The following is a 26,891-nucleotide window of genomic DNA, read 5'->3' as shown; positions in this document are numbered from 1 at the left end:
GCCTGTTTGTGGGTGTGACCAAGAATGTATGGCCTGTAGCTAGGTCTCTGGTCATTGTGGCAAAACACCGTTTTAAAGCGGCATAAAAAGGTTTTTTGGTGACCCAAAAGACAGGGGGTGGGGGTGGGGGTTGTTTGCCCCCTCCTCCAGCTGTGGCGCTGTTGAAGATACTATTTCTACAGTTTCTACAAGCATTGTTGCAGGAAGATCCTCCAGCAAAAGTGCTGGGCAACTGAGTGATTTTTGTTGCTGTGACGGCGATGCCCAGATTTCCAGCCTAATCGAAATCAAAAACTACCAGAAAGAAAGCAAGGCCATTCCCTTTGATGACAGCATGTGCTGTATTGATAAGGCACACAGACAGACATTAAGAAAAGTAGCTCCCCTTAAAAAATCACCTGCAAAAAGAACATTAGTGGTTGTGTTTTTTCATCAGGTGTGTAGACTGGATGCCTTGAATATCTAGGGCCCTTGGTAAATAGTTTATGCCACGCTGCATGCTATGATAAATAGGCTCTTGTTCTTCCATCTATCAGAAGCCAGGTATCGATCTGCACTCTGCACTCTCGCAGCTGAGCCACCAGCAGGTATCAAGATGTCTTCCCCTGAGAGATGAACCAGTTGTGATACAGGTCCAGAGGGATGTTGGTTGAAGATCATAACTACATTATCGTTTTGAATGATACATAAAGGTTTGAGGAAGCATTTTATAATGATTTTTGAGTTAAAAGGTCAGCACAATTATTCTTATCAATTGACCGCTCTTCTCTGCCCCTAATTAGCAACTAAAACATAAATAAACCTCTGCAAGGCCTTGCAGCCACAAGCTTGTTGGTGGGCACACAAGCTAACTAAGCTAAAACTGTTAAACAATATTTTCGATCCTGGACTACTTGGATAATTTGGTTAGGCAAGCATTGTTGACAAGAATATTTCAATTCATTTGAGAGAAAACATACTTAAGTAAGTTTATAAATGTGTTTGAGTATATTTTTGTAAACAGGCATAAACTTTTTGTGCAAACGTACCAGCAAACTCTGTATATATGTTTTTCACACTGTGAAAGATGTCAGTGTCAGCAAACTTTCATTGACGGACATTTGACAAGCCCTTTGTTTCACATCAGTGACGGAAACTTGTTTGGTTGATTTTTTAAGGAACAAATAAAGTCGAATTCTAGTTCAGACAAGGCAGATGCTCCTTTGGGGAGAAAAATCCAAACATTGATCCTGTCACTTGGAGATTTGAACTCGGGGGGACCTTCAGCATATTAATCCCATTGTCTTACCATCCTGTAATAGGTTAGGTTGAGCTTACCTTCATCCACATTAAATAAATTCAAAATTTAACAAACATTGATTTGAAGAATATACTTTATTCAAGAAAGATAACAGTACATATTATTACAAATGCAAAAAAATAGCATAAATAGTTTTTATCCATCACCACACAGCCCATTTTCTAATCCTGTGGAATACAATGAGAAGTCCTGAATTCCTTGGTCGGTAATAATTTTCAGCATCATCATGACGTGCTTTGGTGGAGCTGTCTAAGCAGGGGCGTGTCCAGGAGGGTCCAGGAGGTCTGCCAATGATATTTACAGCTGAAATGCTTGGAAGTGGCATCTGCAGCATTCAAGATTTTACAAACTTTTCAATAATTTGAACCCTCCTCCCAGCCTCAAGGATGTTTCATTTTTATGTATTCACAAACCCCCTCTGCTTGGAATCCTGCAGTTATTTGTTGCTTTCATCCTGTTGTTTCCGTACAATGAGTCTGACATGGAAAGCTACAAAAATAGTTGGTACCAAAACCCCAGCCATACTGTAATATAGCACCATGTAGGACGTGTAATGTAACAGATAGCCCACAAATGGTCCTACTGAATTCCCCAACATATTGGCAGCCTTCAATAGAGCAAATACCATTGCCGCAGCATGCTTGTGTCGGGCCTCTAAGAGCATGTAGTACATGTTTGGGGTGAAAACAAGTGCAAATGAAAGAGCCACACCCCGGTACGATACCTCAGGTATAACAGTCCACCAAACATTCGTAGTCAGTGGATAGACGATGAGGGCAAATTGGATCCATGCAGTAGAAGAGAGAACAAATAACCATAAGTTTCCTTTGGATAGGACCCTGACGATCACAAGTGCTACAGCGAGTTGCGTGCAGGGAGCGATGCCGAGGATTACTCCAATCTGCCACTGCTTCCCCTTGAGCATGTTAATGGATCGGTTTGTAGCAGTGGAAAAGATCAAACTGCACGATATACTACCCAGCAAGATCACGACCAATCCTTCGATCAAAACAATGTCCGATAGCAAGTCCTTATAACTGGCTCCTTTATTCTCACTTTGCAGATTGCTTTGCTCAGATTTGTTTTGTTTCTCTTCATCAGGGATGGGTGTTTTCGGCACGTCTTGGTTGAAATCTGATACATTTTTGTCTTGAACTGAGTTCAACTCATTGTGACATCCGTAATTTTTTACTTTTCCGTCCATCAATTCCTTCTTTCCTGCATTGTCATTGGCTCTCTGGAGGTGTCCTTCAGGTTTGATCAAAAGTCGAATGAAAAGGTCGGCAAAAGAAAGCACTGCAATTGATCCCATGGGTAAAATGCGACCACAATACTCATAACCAATGCCACCTAATATGAAAGAAATGATAGCAGAAACTGGATTCGTTAGGCCATAGGACTTTGAAATCACCTTGCCCCTCTCCTCGGGGTCGAAATAATCTGACACCATGAGCAACCCGCTAATAAAAATAATGGTACCGGACAATCCTTGGAACATGCTCGCGAAAGTCAGGACGATCACATTAGGTGCAACGAGAAAACCTACACTGCTCATGAACTCCAGGACTGCTCCAACTAGGAATGGCGTACGGTGTCCATACTTGGAGCACCAAGCCCCAATGACCGGACAAGCAACAAACTCAACTAACTCCGATACTCCAAGTATAACCCCTATGCTGGTCGTTGTCTCAACAATGACCGATTGTTTAGACCAGCAACGGGAAATATTTCCTTTTCTGCAATAGCCTTCATGGGGTTCACCACGTCCTGAAGTTCCATCAACTGTAATGAGCTTGTAGATCCCGGCCTTAGTTGCATTCCCTTGGTCAAAAGAAGCATTGAACTCAGAACAGTTACAAGGGTCGAACTGTAATCCTCTAACTACGGCTGGGGTAAGAGACTGCTTGAGATACCTTAGCGAAGAATTTGTAAAGATAGCGAGGATGAATGCCGCATGGATATGAGTCTTACTGCTCCTAAAAGCGTCCAATCTGCCGAATTTCATCCTTCCTATATTTCTTGCAGATTTCAACGTCAACTAGAAACAAAGACTACAAAATTTCCTTCCTCAGGTTACGAATCTCGTTATCAGACAAACCAAATTTGGTAACTGACGTTCATAGTTCACAGCTCCTGCTGATCCTATTCGATGATGGAGGGAGGTTGTTTGAATCATCCACACACAGAAGCTGTAGTGTTATTTGTCTTGCTACTATGGTCAAAGGATTGAACACAAGAAACGCATGTTCAGTTCATTTTTATGGTGTCCTATGCCACTGAGTGTTTGTTATCGCTCTAAAAAATTCATGTATTTTTGACTATTCCCTTTTCTGTACCACTGGTCTGCATACATTGAGCATTCTGGGCAGTTTGAACCTGAATAAGCTTTTATTGGAGAGCATATGTACGCCCAGGGGTACTAGGATTTGATAATTCATAGTCATATTCTAAATGGCAAGGTGTTGCCATTGGTGGTGACATATGGAATCAAAAGCAAGTGTCATAACACACAACATTCTAGACAAAAGAATGTTTCACTTGATAGTTATATCACGGAAAAGGAAGAGCAGATACTTTTCTCAAAAGAGAATTGAGAATTTTCCCCCCTAATTTTCTCCCTTTTCTCTATATACAACTGGCGCTTACTTTTGCCACAGAGGGTCACATTTCAAGGTTCAAATCAATAAAGGCAAATAAAGATCGAAGAGGTGACCAGGGATGGGCAAACATTAGGCCCTTATCTGTAAAAGGTAATTTCAATAAGTCAAGGTTCGGAGATCTCATCAAGATAGTAGTAGTCAGAGAGCTCAACTCTTTGTTGACCGGAATTACCATACCTCTTATTCATGAATGTAAGGCAGACGTTACATAGAGCGTCATGCCTCACTCCTCACGCCTCATGCTTCACGGTTCACTCGTGAACCGAAGAATTAACAAGGTATTTCAACTTAGGCCCTCATTTTTTCCTATGTAACAGTGCTCACTGAAATACCTTGTTAATTCTTCGGTTCACGAGTGAACCGTGAAGCATGAGGCGTGAGGAGTGAAGCGTGAAGCTCTATGTAACGTCTGCCTGAGGGAAGTACCAGCAAGCACTGGGTGACACTTAGACTTAAAAAGACCACCATTTGTTAAAAATTTGAAATTTGTAATTGAATTTGAAAATGTCCAATCGCGTCAATTCCTTCTCAATAAAAATATCAGCAGTGCCTTTTCGTAGGTACATATACAAATACTATAAATACCAAGTTTCAGCAAATTTGTATGCATAATAACTACACTACGGCATTGTGTACAACTGCATTTCTATTTTCCTGGACCACCAGTTATCACAAATGGCGTACTCCTTTAAGTATTGAACTCAAATTTTCTTAGTTTCCTGCACATAAAATCGATTAGGGTATACACATTTACGTCTAGTCTTCCATCGTTCTTCCGTTGACATGAACTAAATGAATATTTTGATGTGGGGACCCCCTTGATTCACAACAGTGGCAGTAAGCGGTTTAAAGCTGAATATTGGTTTTACTGTAGTAGGACCTCATGCTAATCTGTCCACCTGAATGACAGGGATTAACTGCAAGTTAAGTGTCGGTCTCGAGGAGTGTGGTAAAGTCAATGAATTAGGGGAAACCTAGGGGCTTCTCGGGAAAGAAATACATGTATAAGAGTTTTGTGGAAGTTTTTACCCGTTAGGGGCAAGAATGTAGGGGGTTAATGCACCCTTTGATATTAGTGCGGCCTTCAGCCTAATGAACGAGGCAAGTCAAGCAAAAGAAGGAGGTAGCCACTTAAGGGGATTTAGCCAATTTGAGGGCCTTAGTAAAATAAGCCCCGCCTGAGTCAAGTTTAATTTCATTAGTCTAATGAAAAAAGGTGTCACACTCAGTGTTGAAGGTTATATTGTAGATGAATTAATTCACGTTCGTTAAGTATATACTTCTCCAAAGTTAAAAAGATTTTTGACATTTTTGTCAATGAAGTGTTGGACTGGTAATTGTACGGCTGCCACTGCTTTTAGCCTCCCCAGTGGTGATTTCCCAACGTTTATAGTCTGACAATTTGAAAACAATGAACTTTTCGCATGGACCCCTTCCAGCAAAAATCATTTCGTGTGTTTTAAAATTTAATAAGGGGGTTCTTACAAACTGGAAAAGGATGGGCAAAGCCTTTTCCAGTTGGTGTCACAAAGTACTTAAAATGATGACAGAAAACATTTTCTCTTCATAAGACACCACATAATCATATTTTTTAATACTTTGAGCCAAGTTTTCTTTACAAACACCGAAAAGCAACCTTTGTTTGCAGTGTTCCAGAGAGAAGAAATACACAAAGGTGGGGAGTTGGAAATGTACAGGCATTCCTGGACTTGCTTTCCGATTATCCAGAAAGGCCAATCACACCAACCTGTGATGGCAGGAAACCACTTTCCTGTCTAAACCACAATCACGAATGGCCCAGAAACATCACTAGTGAAATACTTGTCATTCTTGAACTCGAATATTATTTCCTGTCCTGATGCTGGAGTCTGAATAAAGTTTGAGCATGTAAGCATTTGTTGCAAGGGTTAGCAGGCTAACTGTTTGGATCCACTTTCGTTCCTAACAGTTCAGGATGCAGCACAGCTTGCAGGGCAGAAACTTGACGAAGAACACAAACATATTTTGACAATTTTCAAAAGGGTTAAACACGGAAGGAAGGAAATTGGCTGCTTCAACAAACAAAACGTTTAAGTGTCATGTTGCCAAATGTTTGCTCACACTCCCCATGGGTTTGGTGAACACCTCTGTCCATAGCATGACACCTGAATAGCCTGAATAGTTCCCATTTTACACAGGAGCACTGTCCAAATCTTGTCCAGGGAAGACACCACACAATAGTGTCATCATTATCTTGTCCTTTGTAAGAAAAGCCCATTGAAATCATGGATGTTTCTATTTGGTCAAGAGTGTATAAAAGTAGCAACAGGAAAATCCATTAGTGAGTAGGAAGACAAGAGCATTGATACACTTAAAATTAAAATGCATCAATGCCCACTTTCAGGGGACAATTCAAGTGTGTTCCTTTAAAGCAGGGCACCGTGGATAATATCAAATTCACATGGCCAATATTTGAGAAACATGAAAATGGGAGTAAAGTGTTCAGGCAACTATTAGTTGCCACGTATCGTGTGACCAAATTTTACATATGATATTTCAGTATAGCCAACTGATAAAAATAAGAGACTGGTTAACTCGGCCAGTGGGATCATGGTAAATCAACATCAGGCATTCCACAGCCCCGAGAAGAATCTCATTCAAGTTTCCTTTGGAAATAGCCTGTCAGATCATATTTCTTACAGCTATTGATCAGTATTTATAGAGATAATGATCAGAATTTCACTCGCAATGTATGGTCTTGTGGTTGTGTTATATACATTTTCAGGATGATGCTGACTGCATCATCTGGTAGATAACAACATAAGAGGGAGGTGATTCGCTGTCACTGTCAAATGTCCAGTTTAGTTATCATCACATGGAAGGGCTTTAGCAAAGTTGATTTGGCAGTATCATTTTAAAGACATCACCTACATCATAGACCAGAATGCTATTTTTAATTGGTCAACAATCTATCAGTCTGTGAGTGTGCAATAATCTACAATATATCAGTCTTAAGGGGTACGCCATTCCTGTTAAATTGTGGATCAGGAAAATAGACATGCAGTTAAACACAATGGCGTAAAACAGTTATAATACATGCAGCTTTGCTGTAACTGGATTGATATACATGTAGTATTAGTAGATCTGTCTACAAAACGGCAATGATGAAATCTATGTTCATTACTTAATAATGCAATTGGAAATGTTCAAATTCAATTCCACAAATTTCAATTTTTTTAACAATTAAAGGGATAACAGGGTGATCAAGATTATCATCAGTCTGATGTGATGGCATCACACACCATTAAAAGGACAGCCTGAGGTCATGTCTGTGTTCCAGACAATGACGAGAGTGAGTGCGAAAATTCCATAACACTTGTCAGTGTTTCATAATAACACTATCAACCCAAGTAAAGTAGTTAGCTACGTATGCTAATAAAACCTAATCACAGACCTATCACTGGATAACAGTAATGCAGGTGGGATTTAAAGGCCTATGCCGTTTGTTAAAAATTTTAAATTTGTAATCGAATTTGAAAATTTCCAAATGCGATAATATGTACAAAATATCAATTTCAGCATTGCAGTTGCGTAGACAGATATACAATTACAATAAATATCAAGTTTCAGCAAATTCGTGTGCATAATAACTGCGCTACAGCATTGTGTAGTACTGCATTTCTATTTTCCTGGACCACCAGTAATCACGTACACCTTTAAAGCTTAAAATTACACATCTTTACCTCTAAGTACAACTGTTTTTACCCCTTCACAGACTGATGAGTTATCTATAGTAACACGAGCAACCTGGAATTGCTGCCAAGTCTGGTGGTATAAAATATGCCGGATTAAATTTCAACAACTCATCGATAGTACTAGGCCTAATTTTTCCATACCATTTTACATACATGCATTGAACAAGATTGACAACCTAACTAAAATTTGAAAGACTGAATGAAGGTGTTCTCGTAACCCTTCCATTAGCAATCGACGGCACCCCGCTAAGCGGCGCAGGCTGTCACAAGTGTACAATGGTTTTGTCAAGTGTGAGCGACTCGTCTCCAATGTAAACAGCCATGAATCAGCTTTTAAAGCGAGACCATAGGCAGGATCTAGGAAGGCAGGTTAAAGTTACACTAAATTGCTAATATGTGTCTCTCTCATCTCAAAGTACATTGAAACTATTCTGGCCTCTTCGAGAAATATATAAAACACCCAAAAATCAAACGTAACCAAGTACCTTAACTGTGCATATAATTCACATGAAGACAACCAATTTCGACCTCTAGCACCTGCCTGTAGTTGCCCTTTGGGGGGGGGGGGGGGCTGACTTATTAATAACCACAATACCATGATGTAACAAGTGATGTAACAGTTGTAATTTTGGGCAAGATTATGCTTTTGGAAGGTGCTGTATGGGCGGTTATTTCCGCATAAATAGAGGTTGTCTCAAATAGACATTTTATGTCGTGTTATAACTCGAATAGACGTTTGGTGGCGCTCGTTTTAACGGAGACGTACCTGAAATAAACATATTGTGTCGTATCTCAAATAGACATACACTCAAATAGACGTTTGGTGGCGCTCGTATCTCAAATAAAGCGCCACCAAACGTCTATTTGAGTTATACACAAAAATCAGAAAACACGACAATATGTTTATTTGAGATACGAGCGCCACCAAACGTCTATTTGAGTGTATGTCTATTTGAAAAGCGCCACCAAACGTCTATTTGAGTTATACACACAAATCAGAAAACACGACAATATATGTTTATTTGAGATACGAGCGCCACCAAACGTCTATTTGAGTGTATGTCTATTTGAAAAGCGCCACCAAACGTCTATTCGAGTCATAACACGACATAAAATGTCTATTTGAGACAACCTCTATTTATGCGGAAATAACCGCCCATAGTGCTGCATATCGTCAGAAACTTTGTCTTAGGCGAACTTACAGTTTCGCAAATCGTGTATTGTTCCTTTGATCGATATGCATTCCATAGTACATTCCCATGTGAAAAATATCAGTGGTTTGCCACCTCTATCTGGGCCAAGGTATGCCCTCGTTAACTTAACGGGCAGGTTAATTAGTGGGATCACATCGTTCCAACATCAGTTCAGTACAATCATATCATGAGAATGGTATCAAATTGAGGGCTAATCACTTTTTCAGCAATCATAACCAGTATGATTTAGGAACTTCCTTGGGTGGTACAAGTGCATGTAATGTAGGTAGGTACCCATGGGTCTTTTCAGTTCACCGATATGCAGCCATCTTAAGGAACAAGAATCGAAGTGTCTGAATAATTTGCCGATGACATATTGATGTCTTTAATTGAGAATGGGCCAAACCTTTTGTCCACAACTTTTGCTCCGATGCAATTTGGCCAAGAGCCCTACCAAGCAGCCAAGGGTTTACCAATGTGAATTTGGCGGAAGAACTCTGCAACTGTACTGCCTATCTTAGCGTCAAAAGCAACACAGTCTGTGACTCTGTGGTTATGGAATGGGGAGCAGATGGCCTGTGTTTCATTTGAAATGCCCTTGACCTTGCATTGGGAACCACAAATTGCTTTGCGCATTACTAGCAAGAACTTGTAAGAACCTAAACAAAGTACTTTACATTTCGCTTACAACTTTGAAGTCGGCTATGTCAAGTTTGCACTGGTTACCATCAAATCCAAAGGATGTTTACAAACATTCGCAAAAGTATGATCCATCCTATCTGACTTTGCATCAGGATAACATCTTTTGCATCATCAGTTTTGCTCCTCGAGTTTTATAACCATGGCCACAGGTAGTTTTGGATGAAAAAGATATCCAGACCAAAAGCACTGGTTCACACCTTCTTGTCCTTGGGCTACAATTCCTCTTACCTTTGGGTGGTGGATCGTATGCTGATCAAGACCAACAGGTATTTACTGCAGGCCAGGGTCAACAGCCCATTACCATCTGGTCAAGAGAGAATCCAGGGGTGGGGTAGAATCAAAACCAGCCCGAGATTCACAGGTATTGCAGGCCGGGGTTGATAGACTATTGCCATTTGGTCACTAGGGGAATCCAGGGTTGGGGTAGGATCAAAACCAGCCCGAGACTCACAGGTATTGCAGGCCTGGGCCGACCGAATCGAAACCCCGATAGCGCTAACAGGGCCTAACAGAGAATAGTGTAAAGCATTTAACCATTACACTATACTCTGTTAGGTCCTGTCAGCACTATCGGAGTTTCAATTCGGTCGGCCCTGGTTTGAGAGTCCATTACCGTTTGGTCACTAGGCGAATCCAGGGTTGGAGTAGGATCAAAACCAGCCAGAGACTCACAGGTATTGCAGGCCTGGTCTGATAGTCGTTTACCATTTGGTCACTAGGCGAATCCAGGGTTGGGGTAGGATCAAAACCAGCCAGAGACTCACAGGTATTGCAGGCCTGGTTTGATAGTCCATTACCATTTGGTCACTAGGCGAATCCAGGGTTGGAGTAGGATCAAAACCAGCCAGAGACTCACAGGTATTGCAGGCCTGGTTTGATAGTCCATTACCATTTGGTCACTAGGCGAATCCAGGGTTGGGGTAGGATCAAAACCAGCCAGAGACTCACAGGTATTGCAGGCCTGGTTTGATAGTCCATTACCATTTGGTCACTAGGCGAATCCAGGGTTGGAGTAGGATCAAAACCAGCCAGAGACTCACAGGTATTGCAGGCCTGGTCTGATAGTCCATTACCGTTTGGTCACTAGGCGAATCCAGGGTTGGGGTAGGATCAAAACCAGCCAGAGACTCACAGGTATTGCAGGCCTGGTTTGATAGTCCATTACCGTTTGGTCACTAGGCGAATCCAGGGTTGGGGTAGGATCAAAACCAGCCAGAGACTCACAAATATTGCAGGCCGGGGTTGATAGTCCCTTGCCGCCCAGCATCACCCTTCAAGCTCTGACATGGAACGGACAGGAGAAGTGAGACAGAGGAACAGCTACCGTCAGGGTAGCAAGAGTGGCATGAAGACCATGGCATGAACTGGAGAGGATCACCAGGGACAAAAGATGGTGGAAAGTTGTTGGCAGCCTGCTCTCAGAGGAGTGAAGGGCTTAAGTAAGTAGGTTTGAGCAAAACAAACATGCAGTGTGTGCAAGAGATGTTACCTTTCACAGGAACTATATACCCAAGGCATATTACTCACTAAAACATGAAATTATTTGTATCATCAACTGTATATTGACTTTTTCAGAGTGGAAAGCAAAAGGTTGCTTTTTTATGAGCTAAGGCTTAGATCAGAATGTGTTTGCTGTAACCAAGTATGAAGTATAGATTACTTGCTGCAACCTAGCAAGCTAATTGGTTAGTGGAAAAAAGTCTGTTGTTTGCCTTTTTGATGTTTTGCACCTGTGCTTATACTGCCAGTAGGTTTATATATGTCAGCAAAGTCCGTCTCTTTGAACAGGTGAAAAAAGTGGTTGGAAATAACATGGCATAATTTGTAGATTTGTTTATTGACGTGTGAAAACTTTACTTTATTTTGCTTTAGGTAGAAGAGTTGGCCCATCATATCTGGCCAAAGATGAACAAAAAGCCAAACTTTAAAGTGACTTGTCTCAGCAAGAACTGATGAGAGACGCCTGCCCCACTGAGAAGGCAAGGACTCTAGAAAACATCGGTCACAAAAAAACCCCAGCCCCAAGAGATTTCAGGGATTTGATGTGGACCAAGACTTTAAATTTATGACTTTAATATTGACTGACACTTTCTTGCTAAGTTATGACAAAATAACTTTCAAAAGCTTCTTAAACTTATTGGAAGTTTACCAACAGGGTGTAAAGTGGATTTGGATTTATTTATTTGACAAATACAGGTGCATAAGGACATTATTCTAAAGGGTCTTAATTCAGGTATGTCACACAGAAATAAAACAGGTTGTTCCATCTTTGCCCTTCGCTTCAGCACAACTTCCAAGGAATCAAAACAGTAGGGGCATCTAGCAGAGGGGGTGGTTGTGGGTGGTGGTTGTGGGGGGTCAGATGCCACCAAAAATGTGCTTTTTACCAAAAAGCTAGCGACGCCTCTGAACAGCGAGTTGTACAATAATTATCTCTGGGTTGAGTATCAGAAAGACCCCAAAGCCTTCAAGATGCTTTGTCTGCAGGTAAAATGGTAATTGCTGAATTTGATACTGATTGCAGGTTGATTCTTGTTGCAGGTATGGGCGAAGACCACGACGACCACCACAAAATGAGAGATTTTGTCGCATGTGATTATGATCACAGGTCGCTGTGACGAGAATTGCTTGTTCACAGGGTGCTTAAGGTGATCACATGGTCCTTCAAAAACAACATCATTAACCCTTTCCTGGTAGTGAAACCATGTCCTCCGTACAGGAAATGTTAAACAGGGTTGCTCTTCCTTATTTCCTAGGAAAACATTCGTAATGTGAATGCAAATTTCCAGGATGTTTAACCTGCACTTATCCTAATTAACACCTCCTTTATTAGCCATTTCCATGTTGTGTTTGATGTCTCACAGTAGAGGAAGTCTGTCTATTGGAAAATATATCTTGGAGGAAACACTAATATCAAGACAAAGACAGTTATGTCAATACGGGTTATCAATCATGACTCAAAGAATGAAGGGAACCCAAAAGTTGTAGAACATGATGTCACACAGTAGAGGAAGTCTGTCTATCGTAAATATATCTTGGAGGAAACACTATCAAGACAAAGACAATACGGGTTATCAATCATGACTCAAAGAATGAAGGGAACCCCAAAGTTGTAGAACATGATGTCACACAGTAGAGGAAGTCTGTCTATCGTAAATATATCTTGGAGGAAACACTATCAAGACAAAGACAGTTATGTCAATACGGGTTATCAATCATGACTCAAAGAATGAAGGGAACCCAAAAGTTGTAGAACATGTGGTAAACATGCAATCAGTCATTTTATCCCCTGTGAAAAACAATGTTGAAAATAAAAAAAACAAGAGAAAGAAAAAGCAGACAATGCCTTGTTATTCACAATGTAATAAGCAGCCCCCCCCCCAAGAACTGTTTTTGCTGCTGTGACCTATGACATTTATCGCAGCAATGAGCGATAAAAAGATTGCAGGTGCAACTAGAGTGATGTGAATTGATCACAAGTTTGCAGCGATCACTGCAACGACCTGTGATGAACCCTGCTAACACGGTAATTTCGTTGTCCGTGATCATTATCGCAGATAGCAGCTACTCTTCTGTGGCTAGCTTTGAGGAAAGAGATAGTAGAATACAATGTGGCTGTCAAGAAAGAGTTGCCTTTGGTGTTACAATTCTGCCATCATGGGACACACTGGGCCTGTGGGCCATCTCAACGCCTGGAAACATCGACCACAAAACCTTAAATGTTTAAAAACAAACTCATGAATGAAAGTTGACAATCAGAACAGGAAGCACTCAAAAGAGATTTGAATATTTTTGAATGGAAAATCCACATTATGCAAAATATAAATATAAATCCTCAGCCAACAAGGCTTCTTTCTTGACACCAACATAAAAGATATCGAAATATTGTTGAATGCTAAATGTTCGTACAAAGTGCACCCATTCATTCAAATTTTCCCCTCAATAAAAGGCCTAGTCACACACCCGCAAATGAAATGTAAGTTAAATCAAAAATTGGTTGGACAGAAGTCCTGCGGCAGTTCTGTGATTTTTTTATAAAAGATTACCAAGTGTTGTAAGACTACACATATATCTGGCTTCTTGGATCAAGAGTCACCATGCAAGAGTCCTTGGAAGGCCAATGCTATAAGAACTTGCTCAATGCATTCAAGATTTAACTTATATTTAGTGATTTTCGACTTTAAGTCGTTAATAATCCAACCAGGACAGGTGATAAATGCATGCAAACATGTGTCAATTAAAATAACTTCTAAAAATAATATTGAAATACAAGTAGTTGACAAAAATACAGTTCTGCCCATAAGTAACCTCACTTACTCTACGAAACACCCCACTCAGAATACTTGGCAAACTCTCTGCAGAGTGGACTCAGTTCTCCGAAATGCTTGAATGAACTAGCGGACACTCTCAAGCTTCCTTGTTTCAACAGATTTCCAAGTGGGTATCTGATGAAGGATGTCAAATAAATGAGTAATATCATATCTTTACTTTCCTCTTGTTCTCACTGTAAATGGTCTTTGATCCAGCTTAGGTAAATTCAAGGACAGTTCAATAGCAAAGGATTAAATTTCACCTTTGTTTGCCATTGTCTTATGTGTCTTGTCCATGACTCGGACAGTAAACAGTGGACAATCCGTTGGTCATCACCTAGCCCACGCCTTCGAGTTCTAAGTTGATCTAGGGGGTCATTTTCTCTAGATATTTGCGTGAAAAACAGATCTCTGAGATGCATCATCAGACTTCATGATTCATGTCCACCGAATTAAAGTACTGAGCAAAGAAGAGGACAACCCAATGATATTGCCACCTTCAAAATTTTGGTTTCACCAATAAAATCTATCATCACAGGTCAATTTATTTGTTTATCAAACCACAGTAACCAGGCTGGCCTGCCTTTCTCTTCAAGTGACCTCTAGAAACCCCACGCGATCTGTCATATGGAGGTGAAGAGGGCATGGGACACTGACAAGTTACTCCAATACCACCCAAGGGCAAGGGGTGCCCGACCATTCAGAGAGGACACCTAGCCATTCAAAGGAAATATTTCAACATAATGCAATCATCACAACACAACTCAATGTCTCAAACAGGAGTGGGAACAGCAACGCAGTAATTGAAAATCTCTTGAGAAATAATTTTGTGTTGTCCCTTATTGGAGTTGAAGTAGGGATAGTGTTGGGGCTATGGATTAGACCTAGCAACGAAACACACAAGAGATGTGCCACAGCAATGATAGTCTTGACCACGTTGACCAGTGAATTTTCATAATTACGCCAGATGATAATTATTGCAAGGTATAATCCCCCTCCATGTCCAGGATTCAAAGAAGAAGACAATTGTCCCGCTGCAATGCTGATGATGTTTTATGATGATGAAGATTACGGGGAGGTCGATAATGCCAGCAGTGGTGCTGATAATGCTGTAATGACGGCACAGCTATGAAGAAACTCGAGCCAATATGATGTGACAATGTTTGCAGAAAAGTCAAAATGTCGTCAACAACGTTGTTCACATTTACATGCAGCTGTTAAAAACGTCATTTGACGATTCACTGCGCCAATCTAGATTACTCAAGGTTCACATATAAACCTTGGTAGACAAGAAAACAGCATTTCAGAAAAACAAGTTAGTTTTCGGATCAGACATCCTAACATTCGACCGCATTACGCCAAATTGGGTACTTTTTGCCACTACATGTATTTTCAAGTCAAGCAGAAACAGCAATCAAGGGTGGTTAGTCTACCAGGGTAAATAATATAAACACTTCGGTTTTTCCCTTAGGATATAGCTGGATCTACAATGTATGCTAACTCTAAGCTTAGAAATCTGGCCATAGGGGGAGGAAAACAGGACAATTTGCTTTTCCCTCTTCTTGTTGATTAGATTTACTCCTACACGGGCAAAACAGAACCTTCATCATAGAATCTATGATGCAGCATAATCATCATTCTATGATGGCCTGTCATCAAATCTAGGACAGAGAATTTCCAACATAGTATCTATGATGGTAACATGTTGAGAGGGAGGACAGAAGAACTTGTCACTAGGACATGTGACATGCATGGGCCAATCAGATTCATGGATTCTCGCTCAAGGTGCGACATTGACCTTAGCAAGTAAAATTTCTATTGTCATCTAAAAGTTTGCCTGAACTAACAAAATAGAAAGAGCAAAACCCTTTTCTTTTAAAACCACAACGTGATTGAATCTTTGACCACAAACAACAACATTTGACAATGTGTCAGAATTCCCTTATATCTTTCATTAGATCACAAAAGCTACTTGTTGAAATTTTGAGATATTTTCATTTAAAAGCCAGTGTCACCTCTGGTCTAAAGACCTTTATACCCAATGAGGACAGTAAATGGAAATAACCTGTATTTTAAGGTTAATTTATACTGGTAATTGGGTGGTCTTTTGGTTGAAGAGTGTCCTTAAAGGTTTTATGACAATGAGAATTGTGAGACCCTTAATTTGCTCCCTTAAGTGAGCCCTTGGGATGTGAGGCATAGCACTTTTTCTTAGCAGTAAATTGGCAGCTATTGGCAATCAGGTCAATACAGTATTGGCAATTTTGTCGAAAGGTTGAGTGTGAAGAGCTGCAGGACTAAAGGATAATATGTTTGAAAGACTCACATCTTAGATGAGACACATCTTCCACAGGTTGAGACAAATTTATCTCAAGTTGAGACACATCTACCTCAAGCTAAGACATTTCTCTCTCAAGTGGAGACGCATCTGTCTCAAGTTTAGACACAACTACCCCGGGTTGAGACACATCTGCCTCATGTTGAGACACATTTACTTCAAACTGAGACACATCTGCCTCAAGCTGAGACACACCTGCCTCAAGCTGAGACACACCTGCCTCAAGCTGAGACACACCTGCCTCAAGTTGAGACACACCTGCCTCAAGCTGAGACACACCTGCCTCAAGCTGAGACACACCTGCCTCAAGCTGAGACACACCTGCCTCAAGTTGAGACACACCTGCCTCAAGCTGAGACACACCTGCCTCAAGCTGAGACACACCTGCCTCAAGTTGAGACACACCTGCCTCAAGCTGAGACACACCTGCCTCAAGCTGAGACACACCTGCCTCAAGCTGAGACACACCTGCCTCAAGTTGAGACACACCTGCCTCAAGCTGAGACACACCTGCCTCAAGCTGAGACACATCTGCCTCAAGTTTAGACACACCTGCCTCAAGTTGAGACACACCTGCCTCAAGCTGAGACACACCTGCCTCAAGCTGAGACACACCTGCCTCAAGCTGAGACACACCTGCCTCAAGTTGAGACACACCTGCCTCAAGCTGAGACACACCTGCCTCAAGTTGAGACACACCTGCCTCAAGCTGAGACACACCTGCCTCAAGTTGAGACACACCTGCCTCAAGCTGAGACACACCTGCCTCAAGCTGAGACACACCTGCCTCAAGTTGAGACACACCTGCCTCAAGTTGAGACACACCTGCCTCAAGCTGAGACACACCTGCCTCAAGCTGAGACACACCTGCCTCAAGTTGAGACACACCTGCCTCAAGTTGAGACACACCTGCCTCAAGCTGAGACACACCTGCCTCAAGTTGAGACACATCTACCTCAAGTTGAGACACATTTACCTCAAGTTGAGACACAACTGTCTCAAGTTGAGACACAACTACCTCAGGTTGAGACACATCTGCCTCATGTTGAGACACATTAACTTAAAAAAAATGCATGTTTGTGTTAGATAGAACTTACCATTCCAGAGCAGAGGCTGACTGCAACGACAGACCCTGGCTCATTCATGACTTGCCCACGATAAAAACAATGGTGATGGTCTGCGATCTTGTCATCAAGCCATGTGGTATTCCCTTTGAATCGCTGCACTTTGAATGACGGTCCAATCAGATCACTGCCTTTTGATAACGCAAGTTTAAATTGTCGGTCGAATGCTGCCATTTCGTACTGAACATTATTTATCCATGAAAGAGTAGTACTGCGTTTGTCGATGAAATGAATCTGACTGGTGCGCCCCCTATGATCAATACGACTTGGCAGGGTGATTTCATACTCTGCCGCTTTATCTGGAAGTGTAAATGGATGACACTTGAAGTGTATGTCAAGATTAAGTAGCAACAAAAACAACATATAGTATTTAGTCTCCACCTTTCGGAATGTGAAGTCTCCAGCATTGCAATATTGCAACAAGAATCACTTGTCTGCGGTGAACTTCTACACTGATAAAAAAGCCGGTTTGCTATGTATACTAATTCAACACAAAATTAGTGGTTCTCCTGACCAGGGGTGGGGGTGGGTACAGGGTTTTTATTGAGAGATACATTACTTTCACTAGTTCAGGACATGCAGGATGACTCCTTTGGTAAGGACAAAGATATTTTGATCAAAGTACAAATGACTTCCTGAAATGATTACATACATGTTTACATTGAATTGTCTTTATTGATATGAACACTGATAAGCCTTTTCAGTTTTAATAAAGTCAATATATCAAAATGAGATCTCTTGTTCCACCCTGTGTTAGTGTAATGTGTGATATCTTTAATCTTTCACACAGTACCTGTTATAATCCAGTGATAAACCCAATGAACCATTGGCATGTTTAGTCCGAGTTCAAACCTTTCCTGCTAGTGCTAACCAATATAACCTTAGAGTAACCAGGATATAAACCAGTAATAAAAAGAAGAAATGATATATGCATATATTGTCTATATCCAGCATCCATCCAGTCAAAAGCTTTTTGAGCCTATCCAGCCAGTGTAATTGCAGTATCTGAAGCATTATTTTCAAATCTCTTAAAAGGTCTTCATCCCCCTTATCAAATATTTCACAAAAGTGCACTTTCCAGTGTAAAAATGTACCAAATGACTTCTTGTTCCTACAACAAGGCCTTTGACCATTGTTGTTGTAACGGAAAGACAAAACAAATCATTCTCATCTTCTACGGAAAGAGATTATGTGGTGTTTGAATATACATGTAATTTAAATTTGTCCCAAACAGATCATCTGAGGACAAAGTCACAACCAGACTCATGGAATTAGTGTCCTTAATAGAGAGGTTCTACTGTAATTTAAATTTGTCCCAAACAGGTCGTCTGAGGACAAAGTCACAACCAGACTCCTGGGATAAGTTAACTTTAAATTAAACTGTGGTCTCAATTCAATGAATAGAGTAGTGGGAGTATATCATTGTGTAAAGTCAGTTTAACAAATCATTCATTTTACACAATGATACTACCAAAGTAACTGAATTTCACAAAGGGAGCATAAAAATCCGGTAAGGCAACCACCTTCAATCTAGGTCAACAACAAAAACGCAATAAGCTGTTAATTTAGCACCCACATCTGATACAATGTATCTGAAGTCTATGTCATACCGGATACCCATTATCTTCGTGGCTACTTTATGCATTTCTTGGGCTTGGCAAGCGGAGGTAGCATTATGCACAGTGTTGCCTTAAAGGAACAAAAGTACTTGTACAGATACCAGTAAGCCTATCCCCATTTATCAAATAAGAAGGAAAAATAAGTGCTGCATTAATCAGTGACCAAATGAAACCATCGCCTGTTAACCTGCAAGATGGACAAATGAACAGTGGCCGGATGGGGGGGGGGGCATTGCGGGCGAAGCCCGAACCCGTGAGCGCCGCAGGCGCGCACCCACGGCGGGGGGGGGGATCTTGGGGGCCTCCCCAGGAAATTTTTTTTAACTCAGATGCTGTCAGACGCGTTTCCCAATTGTCTGAGAGACGTTGTTACTCGTTAATTCACTGAAAAAAAAGTAACTCTTCTTTGGGCTTATAACGGCTTTCCCTTAAGTTTTTTTTCAGCGGTCCGCGAAAAAAAGGGGGGGGGGGCGGGTCTGTTGGGACCTGGATCCGCCCCTGATGAATGACCTGCCTGGTCCAGAAGGTTTTCATCAGAAAATTTCCCGCCAACAAAATCACCAGCCATGCTTTTACCATGTGCTTCAAGTCCGACAGATGCTAAAAATAGATTTCTCTTACCCGAGTCCGAGACAGTTTGAAAGCCAGACACCGTCCGATGTATGGGCCAGCCGCCTAGCAGCACTGCCACTGCCATAAGCACCCCGCGCATTCTCAACTGGATAACTTCCACATCTCAAAACACAAATGTCACACTTTGATCGAACTTTTATCCGACTTATCCTTCCGATTTCGTCGGACTGGGCCCGTGAGACTTTCTCGGCCAGGCTTTGCAGCAAGTACCGCCCCTGCTAATGCCAAGCCAATCAATCACCTAAACGATGAAAGCGTTCAACGTAAAAGTAGAGCAAAGCACGTGTTGGCATTTTCAGTGGTGACATCTTCATTCAAATTGAAAAACTACAAATGTTAAAGGGAGACTATAGACAGATTATTAAGTTTACACGTTACACGTTACACGAAGTTGCAAAAGTCAAACATAGTCTGTGAGGACTTTTCCTTCTTCCACAGTGTAGACGACTGGTAAGAATGGCTTTCAAATGTAATATTTCAATCCCAGCATATGAGACATTCATTTTCAGACCTCATGTAGTCATACATGAGGTAACACAAAAATGCGTTATGAGAATTAAACATTGTAACCAAGGTCTTTCAGAAAAGCGTTACTCATTCTGTAATTGAACTCGAACATTTGGAAACACGAAATAAGTTTAAAGGGATTTGAACGGCCACATTTCCATCTCAGGACTCTGCCAGGCGCTGTTCTCACTCGACTTAAAGTTACCCACTTAACGAGGGATCACGTGACCTATATATATGGTCTCTGGACACCGGCGCTGTTCTCACTCAGCGCCAGCTGCTCAACGAGAGATTAAAGTGACCCATGGCAAGGACCGTGATTGCACACCCTGACGACATCGGTTTATACCAGGTGTAGGTGCTAAATGACAGTCCCGAGATAGTATATATCTTAGTTAATTGCAGCTGGTGCAATAATTCGATAATCGGATACGCCCGACAGCGCCAGCGTTAATATTCCAATACCAGATTATTTTGTAGTATTCTGTATAAAGGTTAGGATTTTTGGATACCTCTGGGCTATAAAAATCGGCTACTGTTTTTAAGAAAACTGTCTGGTCGAAACATACACCCCTGGATCAAATTTAAGGTATGGTATGCCCTTGCAATCATATATTCGATTTTTTATAGGCCTAGATTTTGCTCATTCATTTTAAATTATACACAAGGTGAATGGCGCGGTGCAATCCGTGCGACATCCTGGTCACAACCAGTGATTTCAATATACATGTATGTACTCCGCTTCTCGATATTTAATGACCCTGAATATCAGGGTGCTCGTTCGAACACGCTGGCCCCAGAGATTGGACGTGTCATCCGGTGACGATCCGATGCGAAGTAAGGACCTCTATCGAATGCGGCTAAAAGAACGTGGATGTTTCGAGGCGGTAGAACCATGCACCTCACTGATACTCGCTCAGCTCCAATTAGGGCTTTTTACACGGTGCGGGTTCATCGGAACCGGCCTAAACCCACCTCGGGTCGGTTCCCACAAAGCCAGTTCATTGACTCCTACATTCACAAGTTTTCCTAAGGTTACAAGCAAACATATACTGCCATAATATTCACACTGTTAAGGTTTTTTATTGACAACCATTCAGTGCCCTTTCGAAAATACACTGGCATGTGGTATTAATACTCATACAAGTCACCATCCCGCAATAACTATATGGTGAATTAAAAAAAATCCCCGCAAATACGGGTATGTTAAATCATTCTGTTAATTACCTAATTTGCATTATTATATATTTATCGCTAAATGCAATGCGTGTAATGCATGAATTCATAACTATTCGCACATGGTTTTATGATATTGAGGCAGGTTAAATTGATATGAGCGAACATGTGCATCAAAGCACACCCAACTGCATGGTTTCGTTACATGTTTGGGTTTACATTCAAACTGACATTCCGCACAGATAATTCATCCTGAGGTAATCAGGGGCAGGGCCAGAGAAGCGAACCCTGATTTCCTCCTGATGAGATAATTGAGCGAACACATTAATTCAATCGGTGTTTCGTTTTTGTTAAGAATAGAGAAGAATGCGTGCGTATCGCTTTCCCAAAGATAATTTGGAAAAGAATCTCTACATCAAAAACAATTCGGGAAAGTGAGAAATACGCACGCATCACCACCAAAGCATCACTACCAAAACAGAACTGAACAAGTGAAATGCGAAGACATCACTATCAAAGACAACTCATGAATTCAAGCGATGTGCATCGCTACCATTTAAAAACTTATTTTGTTTGTGAAAGTGGCAATTAATTACAACAAATACATTTCCCCTACCAACGTGACAAATGTTCAATCCCATCAAAGTGTTTTTGGGAAAGTAGCGATAGCATATATGCATTCTCACTGAGCTAGTTTTGGAGCTAGTTTTTGAAAAGCCCCCGAGTGGTGATTTTGCGTGTCATCATGCCAAAGCATTCAGTTACTGAATTCAGGCCTGGTCTTCGGTAATGGGTCAATAAAGGATATCATATAGCCTGCGTTCATATTCTACTGATAATCAGGAGACAACAGCAGTGATGACTCCGTAGGCGGCATATGCACGACACCTGCGTTGAACAAGCGATTATCTGTTGTCATTCTTCCCCAACTCGCCATGAACTACAATGTCGTCGTGCTTGTTTAATGATTTTTGTACTTTACACCACAGGCTGTCTAACGCTTCTGTATACATATTAACCCTTAAGGCCTGGGAAATTCAGAAATATAGTTGAAGAAACTCATTTCGGGACAAAATGTTGCCTGGAATAGTTCGCGTGGTCGACACCAGAGGCAGCAGAATCTTACCTTCTGTTCACCACAGACTGGATTCTTTCGCATATTTACACCTCGTAACATCCTGAGATTAGGGTCATATAAAAAATAAATACCGACAAGCGGAGTACATGTATATTGAAAACCATGCTAGGATGACCTTGTACATACGAAAATGGCAAAATATGGAACAGGTTAATAGTGGCGCCACCTGTCGTTGCATAAGCACAATCATCACACCTGGTGTCTCCGACTTGAACGATCCCTTTAAATAAGGGTAGCTAATTGCATAAACATCCGAAAGTAACCGGGTGACCCCATCAGAAACTATGAAATAATACGCAATAGTCTGTTTTCGACGTTTCAGTTTGTCGGTGGATCCGCGATTTTCAGCGCGATGGAAAGGTTGACTCTTGCCCATTCTGCACTGAGAACATGCGAAACTCCATCCTGCACGAGGGCGTACCATCACTACACTCAAATGATATTCTCAATCTAGACAACTTCGGACATGGGCCCGAAAAAATTGAAAGCATAGTCATGACCAACAAACTTTGCTGCCCTGGGAACAAGTGTTCTCTATCCCAATTCGGATTTGATCATCCTCGTCCGATGGTGTTTGTCACACCGCAGGTAAGATAGAAATCCCTTTGACATCAACATTGAATACTAGTACTTCTCAGCAATATTTCTATATAGGAGTAATGAATTGCTAGTTTTAGCATCTGCCGTCATTGGAACGTCAGCCCCATCGGGCACCCCTTTCCACCATTGTGGCATTTCCGTGAAACGCTGGAGCACTGGAGTTTTAATCATAAAAATTACACGAGACAGGTCAGATTCCACTTGGGCACTTCCCCACTGCAGTCCCCACCGCCAGTAATTACGCTCGGCTCAATAGTGCGGGTGCAGTTGGCGTCTTTTGATGATATTTTGATGTAATGGAGTTTCGGGGGATTTGCGAAAACTCACTATTGCCTTCACCAGGAAATACCCGCTGGGGCCAAAGGTTTTCGCAACGGGAAAACACCCGAATTGAATAAGCCCTTAAGTGATGGTGCGATCCTTCTTCATTAATAATCCAAATCCTCTTCTATAGCACTTTTTTTCGGTCATTTCGAAGTTGTGTATATAATATTTTGCTTTCAGTGGCACTTCCACCCCTGGTTTTACATCACATACAGGGCGTTTGCAGCGATTTACTGGTTGGTGATTTTGATATGCAGTGGGGCCATCGACTACAACGGATGGTACACCAAACCGGAATACGCTGTGCGATGGTTTGTCTTTTTAACATCGTGGAACCAAACCCTCATGACAGTGACTGCCATTCTTCTAGCAGTATTCACCATACACTACTATTATGATGAAAGCCTGATGAGAAAAGGTAAATAGTAATGACGATAGACTCCTGCGTAGCCCCGGAACTAGATTTATCGATGGCGCCGTTCTGTGACTGCCAACACAGACCGCCATTTTATATCCGCTGTACTTCAAGATTCCAAGATACTACATGTACAATTGACCAAAATATTTTCGGCCTAAGTCATGGTAAAAAACACGTTTTTTTGTGACTTCTGGGAGAGCATTTGCCCCTACCCGCGCTGGCTACGCCCAGGGTTGCGAAACCTGCCTATCATCGTTTCCACTTTCGCGCTGTTGAAAGATCGTTGATCGAGCCGCCCCGCCCGAATGGAACAAGATGCCATCACAATTTACCTTTGTCTCTTAATATATCAAAGATGAATCAGTTACTTGTAATTCATTTTAGATGCCGTGGTTTTGCCGAAAATGCCCATACGATTCCGTATCATATGGTTGTTTTATAGTCTCTACTCGCCAATTGCCTGTCTTATCACATCGGGTTATTGGTTATTGCAGTATGAGGGTAAGAACTTACAGATCATAACTTATACTCTGCCAACCAATGTGTTATACAGGGTGAAAATGCCCTATGTTAGGCGTGGCGGATGAGTAAGCGGACGAGAACATGTAGGGAGAAGGAGACTTCATGTAACTTGGATCTGTTTTTTTATTATCGTTTTCGTGGGGACGACATTGACAATCACATGGTTGAAAAATCCCATGGCATATGATATGTTAAGTAAAGATATGAGGTAAGGAATTCATTGCCCGACACGGAACATGGTATGGGACTAGTGTTATCCGGTTTCAATTAGATACACAGTTTGTCAATAATGCCGGCATTCTAGCGACCGCATTCCTATTTTCTGACACTTAAATTGTATCATTTCAATCGTTCTTTTCAGGTGGGACCCCACATTTCATCGACCTTAATCTTCACGGAATCAACACTGTCTACGTCATCGTTGACGTCATACTGAGCCACATCCCCTTCAGGATACAACACATCTTCTACCCGATGATGTATTCCGGCGTGTACTTTATATTCAACGCAATCTATGCAATAGCAGGTGGTAAAAGTCCAACCGGACTGCCGTATATTTATAAAGTGCTGGATTGGCGATATCCACGGAAGACATCATTGATAGCGATATTGGCCATACTGGTGGCGACACCTGTTGCTACTCTCTTCCTGTGGGGACTCTCCATCGGCAGGGATAAATTAAATGGACTCTTGTATGAAAAGGACTCGGAGGAGGAGGAGAATGATGTCCCTGTATGTGCTTATGAAATGATTGACAATTGATCTAAAGGTATGGGCTGCGGTCCTCGTATATACTACCTTCGTTCACACATATGCAGTAGTCAGGTTAAGGGTTAACCGCAGAAGAATTGTATCGACTTTTAAATTTCGCCTCTTAAGAAGTCATGTCTAGCCACATGATTACGTCCTGATATTGGGATTTGGCCTCCTCGCGAATACAAACTTTTAGGAATTCCTCGCGATGAATGTGTGTTTTTTCGGTCTTGCTATTCATTAACTACTGGTTGGAGAAGTATTCGTGTAGCACTGTACATGTATATATCATGAGCATGATTGTAAGGCAATCATAGAGAAGAGTGGCTCCAACACAGAAGTAATAAAAATGTAGAGCACGAATATTCAGAAAAAATGTATTTCATCGATATATATCATACACACCTTATTCCTTACTTCCATTTTGCAAGAGTTTGTCGGGAATTGGCGGAGGCGCAATGATTTGGGACGAGGCTGGGTGCCATGACAGATGGGGTGCTATAAAAGAGTCACAGTGTTAAATCCATAGGTTCGCCGTAATCCTTAGACATGGCGGACACACCTTCGATATCCGTGTGCGTGACCAGAAATATTGGCTTTCTATAGGCGATACCAGAATGAGCTAAAAGACGGTCAAGGATATCATGACTGATATCAAAACATAATTCGTAATGGTCCTGGTGATAAAATATGTACCTAAGCAACGAGAGAAGAGACATGGAATATTTTGAGCCACATTTTCGTATTCCATATCGGTGGTTAGAAATCTGGCGATGCATGTTGTATTTTTTGACCGGCTTGGAGTCTTTCCGTAACAGATGATAAACAGAGTCTAACTGAAGCCAGGCAACCATGTCTGCCTCGCAGACGCCGTAGAGAAATTCAAAATAAGGTGTGATATTTTTCAGATGCATTTTGACAAAACCCATAATAATGCCATCATAGTTGAGGTACGCTACTTCATAGTTTGCAACTTTCATGCAAAAGTTCACCAAATCGTGACACATCATTTCGCAGAGGTGAAAATCATCGCAATGGTGGAACGCGAACCTGACCAGCGCCATTAGTGACACGTGCCACTCAAAGTCATGCCAACTGCCACCATTGCTGTAGTTCTGGAACTGTCGTTGAACGTTATATTTCTTGAGCGCCGGTCTCTCCGTTGCCAGGACGTTGAAAATGCTGTCAAAATTGATTGCAATTGTTCCATCACCATCGTGGATGACAGCTTCGATGCCGTTGAAGTGTGTTAGAAGCCTGGAAATGAGCTTTGTCCACTTCCGGCTTTTCTTTGCAGGGTCCGTCATCTTTGACCGTGGCCTGTCTTCCGTCTTGCTGAACTGAAATGATAACTGAATATTACACGTGTTGCACTTGGAGTATAGGCTACATCAACAACCGAAACTAAGTCCAACACTCAAAAGTGTGCGACTGCATTGATTCTAGCACTGACCAGTCACCTCATTTGCCCTTGAGTTTTGAAATTTGCCCTGTTACTACCAAACAATTTCTTCACCAGCAATGCACTTGCATCTAGCAGCAAAAATAGCAGATTCACTGCCAAGCAGTTTACCAACAACATCAGCAAATATATACCAAACAATAATAATTCACGAAGATAGCTTCTGATCATCATGGTGCAGTTCACCAACACGAACTGCATTACCAAACAGTTCACAATATCTGCAATATTATGTGAAATGTAGTTCACCACCAATAGTTGCAAGAAGCAGTTCACCGACAACAGCTCATAATCATAAAGATCAACCAGTTCACCACCAACAACAACTGCATTATAAAGTATAGGTCATTATCAAGTAGGTGACTGCAACCATTACCA

At 41.5% G+C, this 26,891-nt stretch overlaps 2 protein-coding genes across 3 annotated transcripts in view; one reads left to right on the top strand and one right to left on the bottom strand.

Annotated features, from left to right (window-relative positions):
• LOC135491126 (A disintegrin and metalloproteinase with thrombospondin motifs 9-like) overlaps window positions 1–19,836 on the bottom strand; it is a 55,896-nt gene extending 36,060 nt beyond the window's left edge. The window contains exons 1-2 of the mRNA XM_064776793.1: window positions 19,602–19,836; window positions 17,335–17,660 (exon numbers count right to left, since the gene is read on the bottom strand). Coding sequence (XP_064632863.1) covers window positions 17,335–17,660; window positions 19,602–19,692 — 417 coding nt within the window. The 5' untranslated portion in view covers window positions 19,693–19,836. The remainder of the gene's footprint in view (window positions 1–17,334; window positions 17,661–19,601) is intronic.
• Window positions 19,837–20,387: 551 nt separating this feature from the next.
• LOC135491001 (protein rolling stone-like) lies at window positions 20,388–25,444 on the top strand. 2 transcript variants are annotated; one of them, XM_064776616.1, is made up of 5 exons: window positions 20,388–20,614; window positions 22,757–23,022; window positions 23,539–23,776; window positions 24,161–24,277; window positions 24,660–25,444. In XM_064776616.1, exons 2-5 carry the CDS (start codon window positions 22,825–22,827, stop codon window positions 25,058–25,060), a joined length of 954 nt encoding a protein of 317 aa, XP_064632686.1. In that variant the 5' UTR covers window positions 20,388–20,614; window positions 22,757–22,824; the 3' UTR covers window positions 25,061–25,444. The 2 variants fall into 2 exon arrangements, with proteins under 2 accessions (XP_064632686.1, XP_064632685.1); XM_064776615.1 differs by having other exon boundaries at window positions 20,388–20,709.
• The last annotated feature ends 1,447 nt before the right edge of the window (window positions 25,445–26,891 follow it).

This window comes from Lineus longissimus, chromosome 7 (genome assembly GCF_910592395.1).
Source record: "Lineus longissimus chromosome 7, tnLinLong1.2, whole genome shotgun sequence".
NCBI classification, from domain to species: domain Eukaryota; kingdom Metazoa; phylum Nemertea; class Pilidiophora; order Heteronemertea; family Lineidae; genus Lineus; species Lineus longissimus.
The sequence above is the reverse complement of the archived record's forward strand: the minus strand, read 5'-3'. Positions and strand labels throughout refer to the sequence as shown.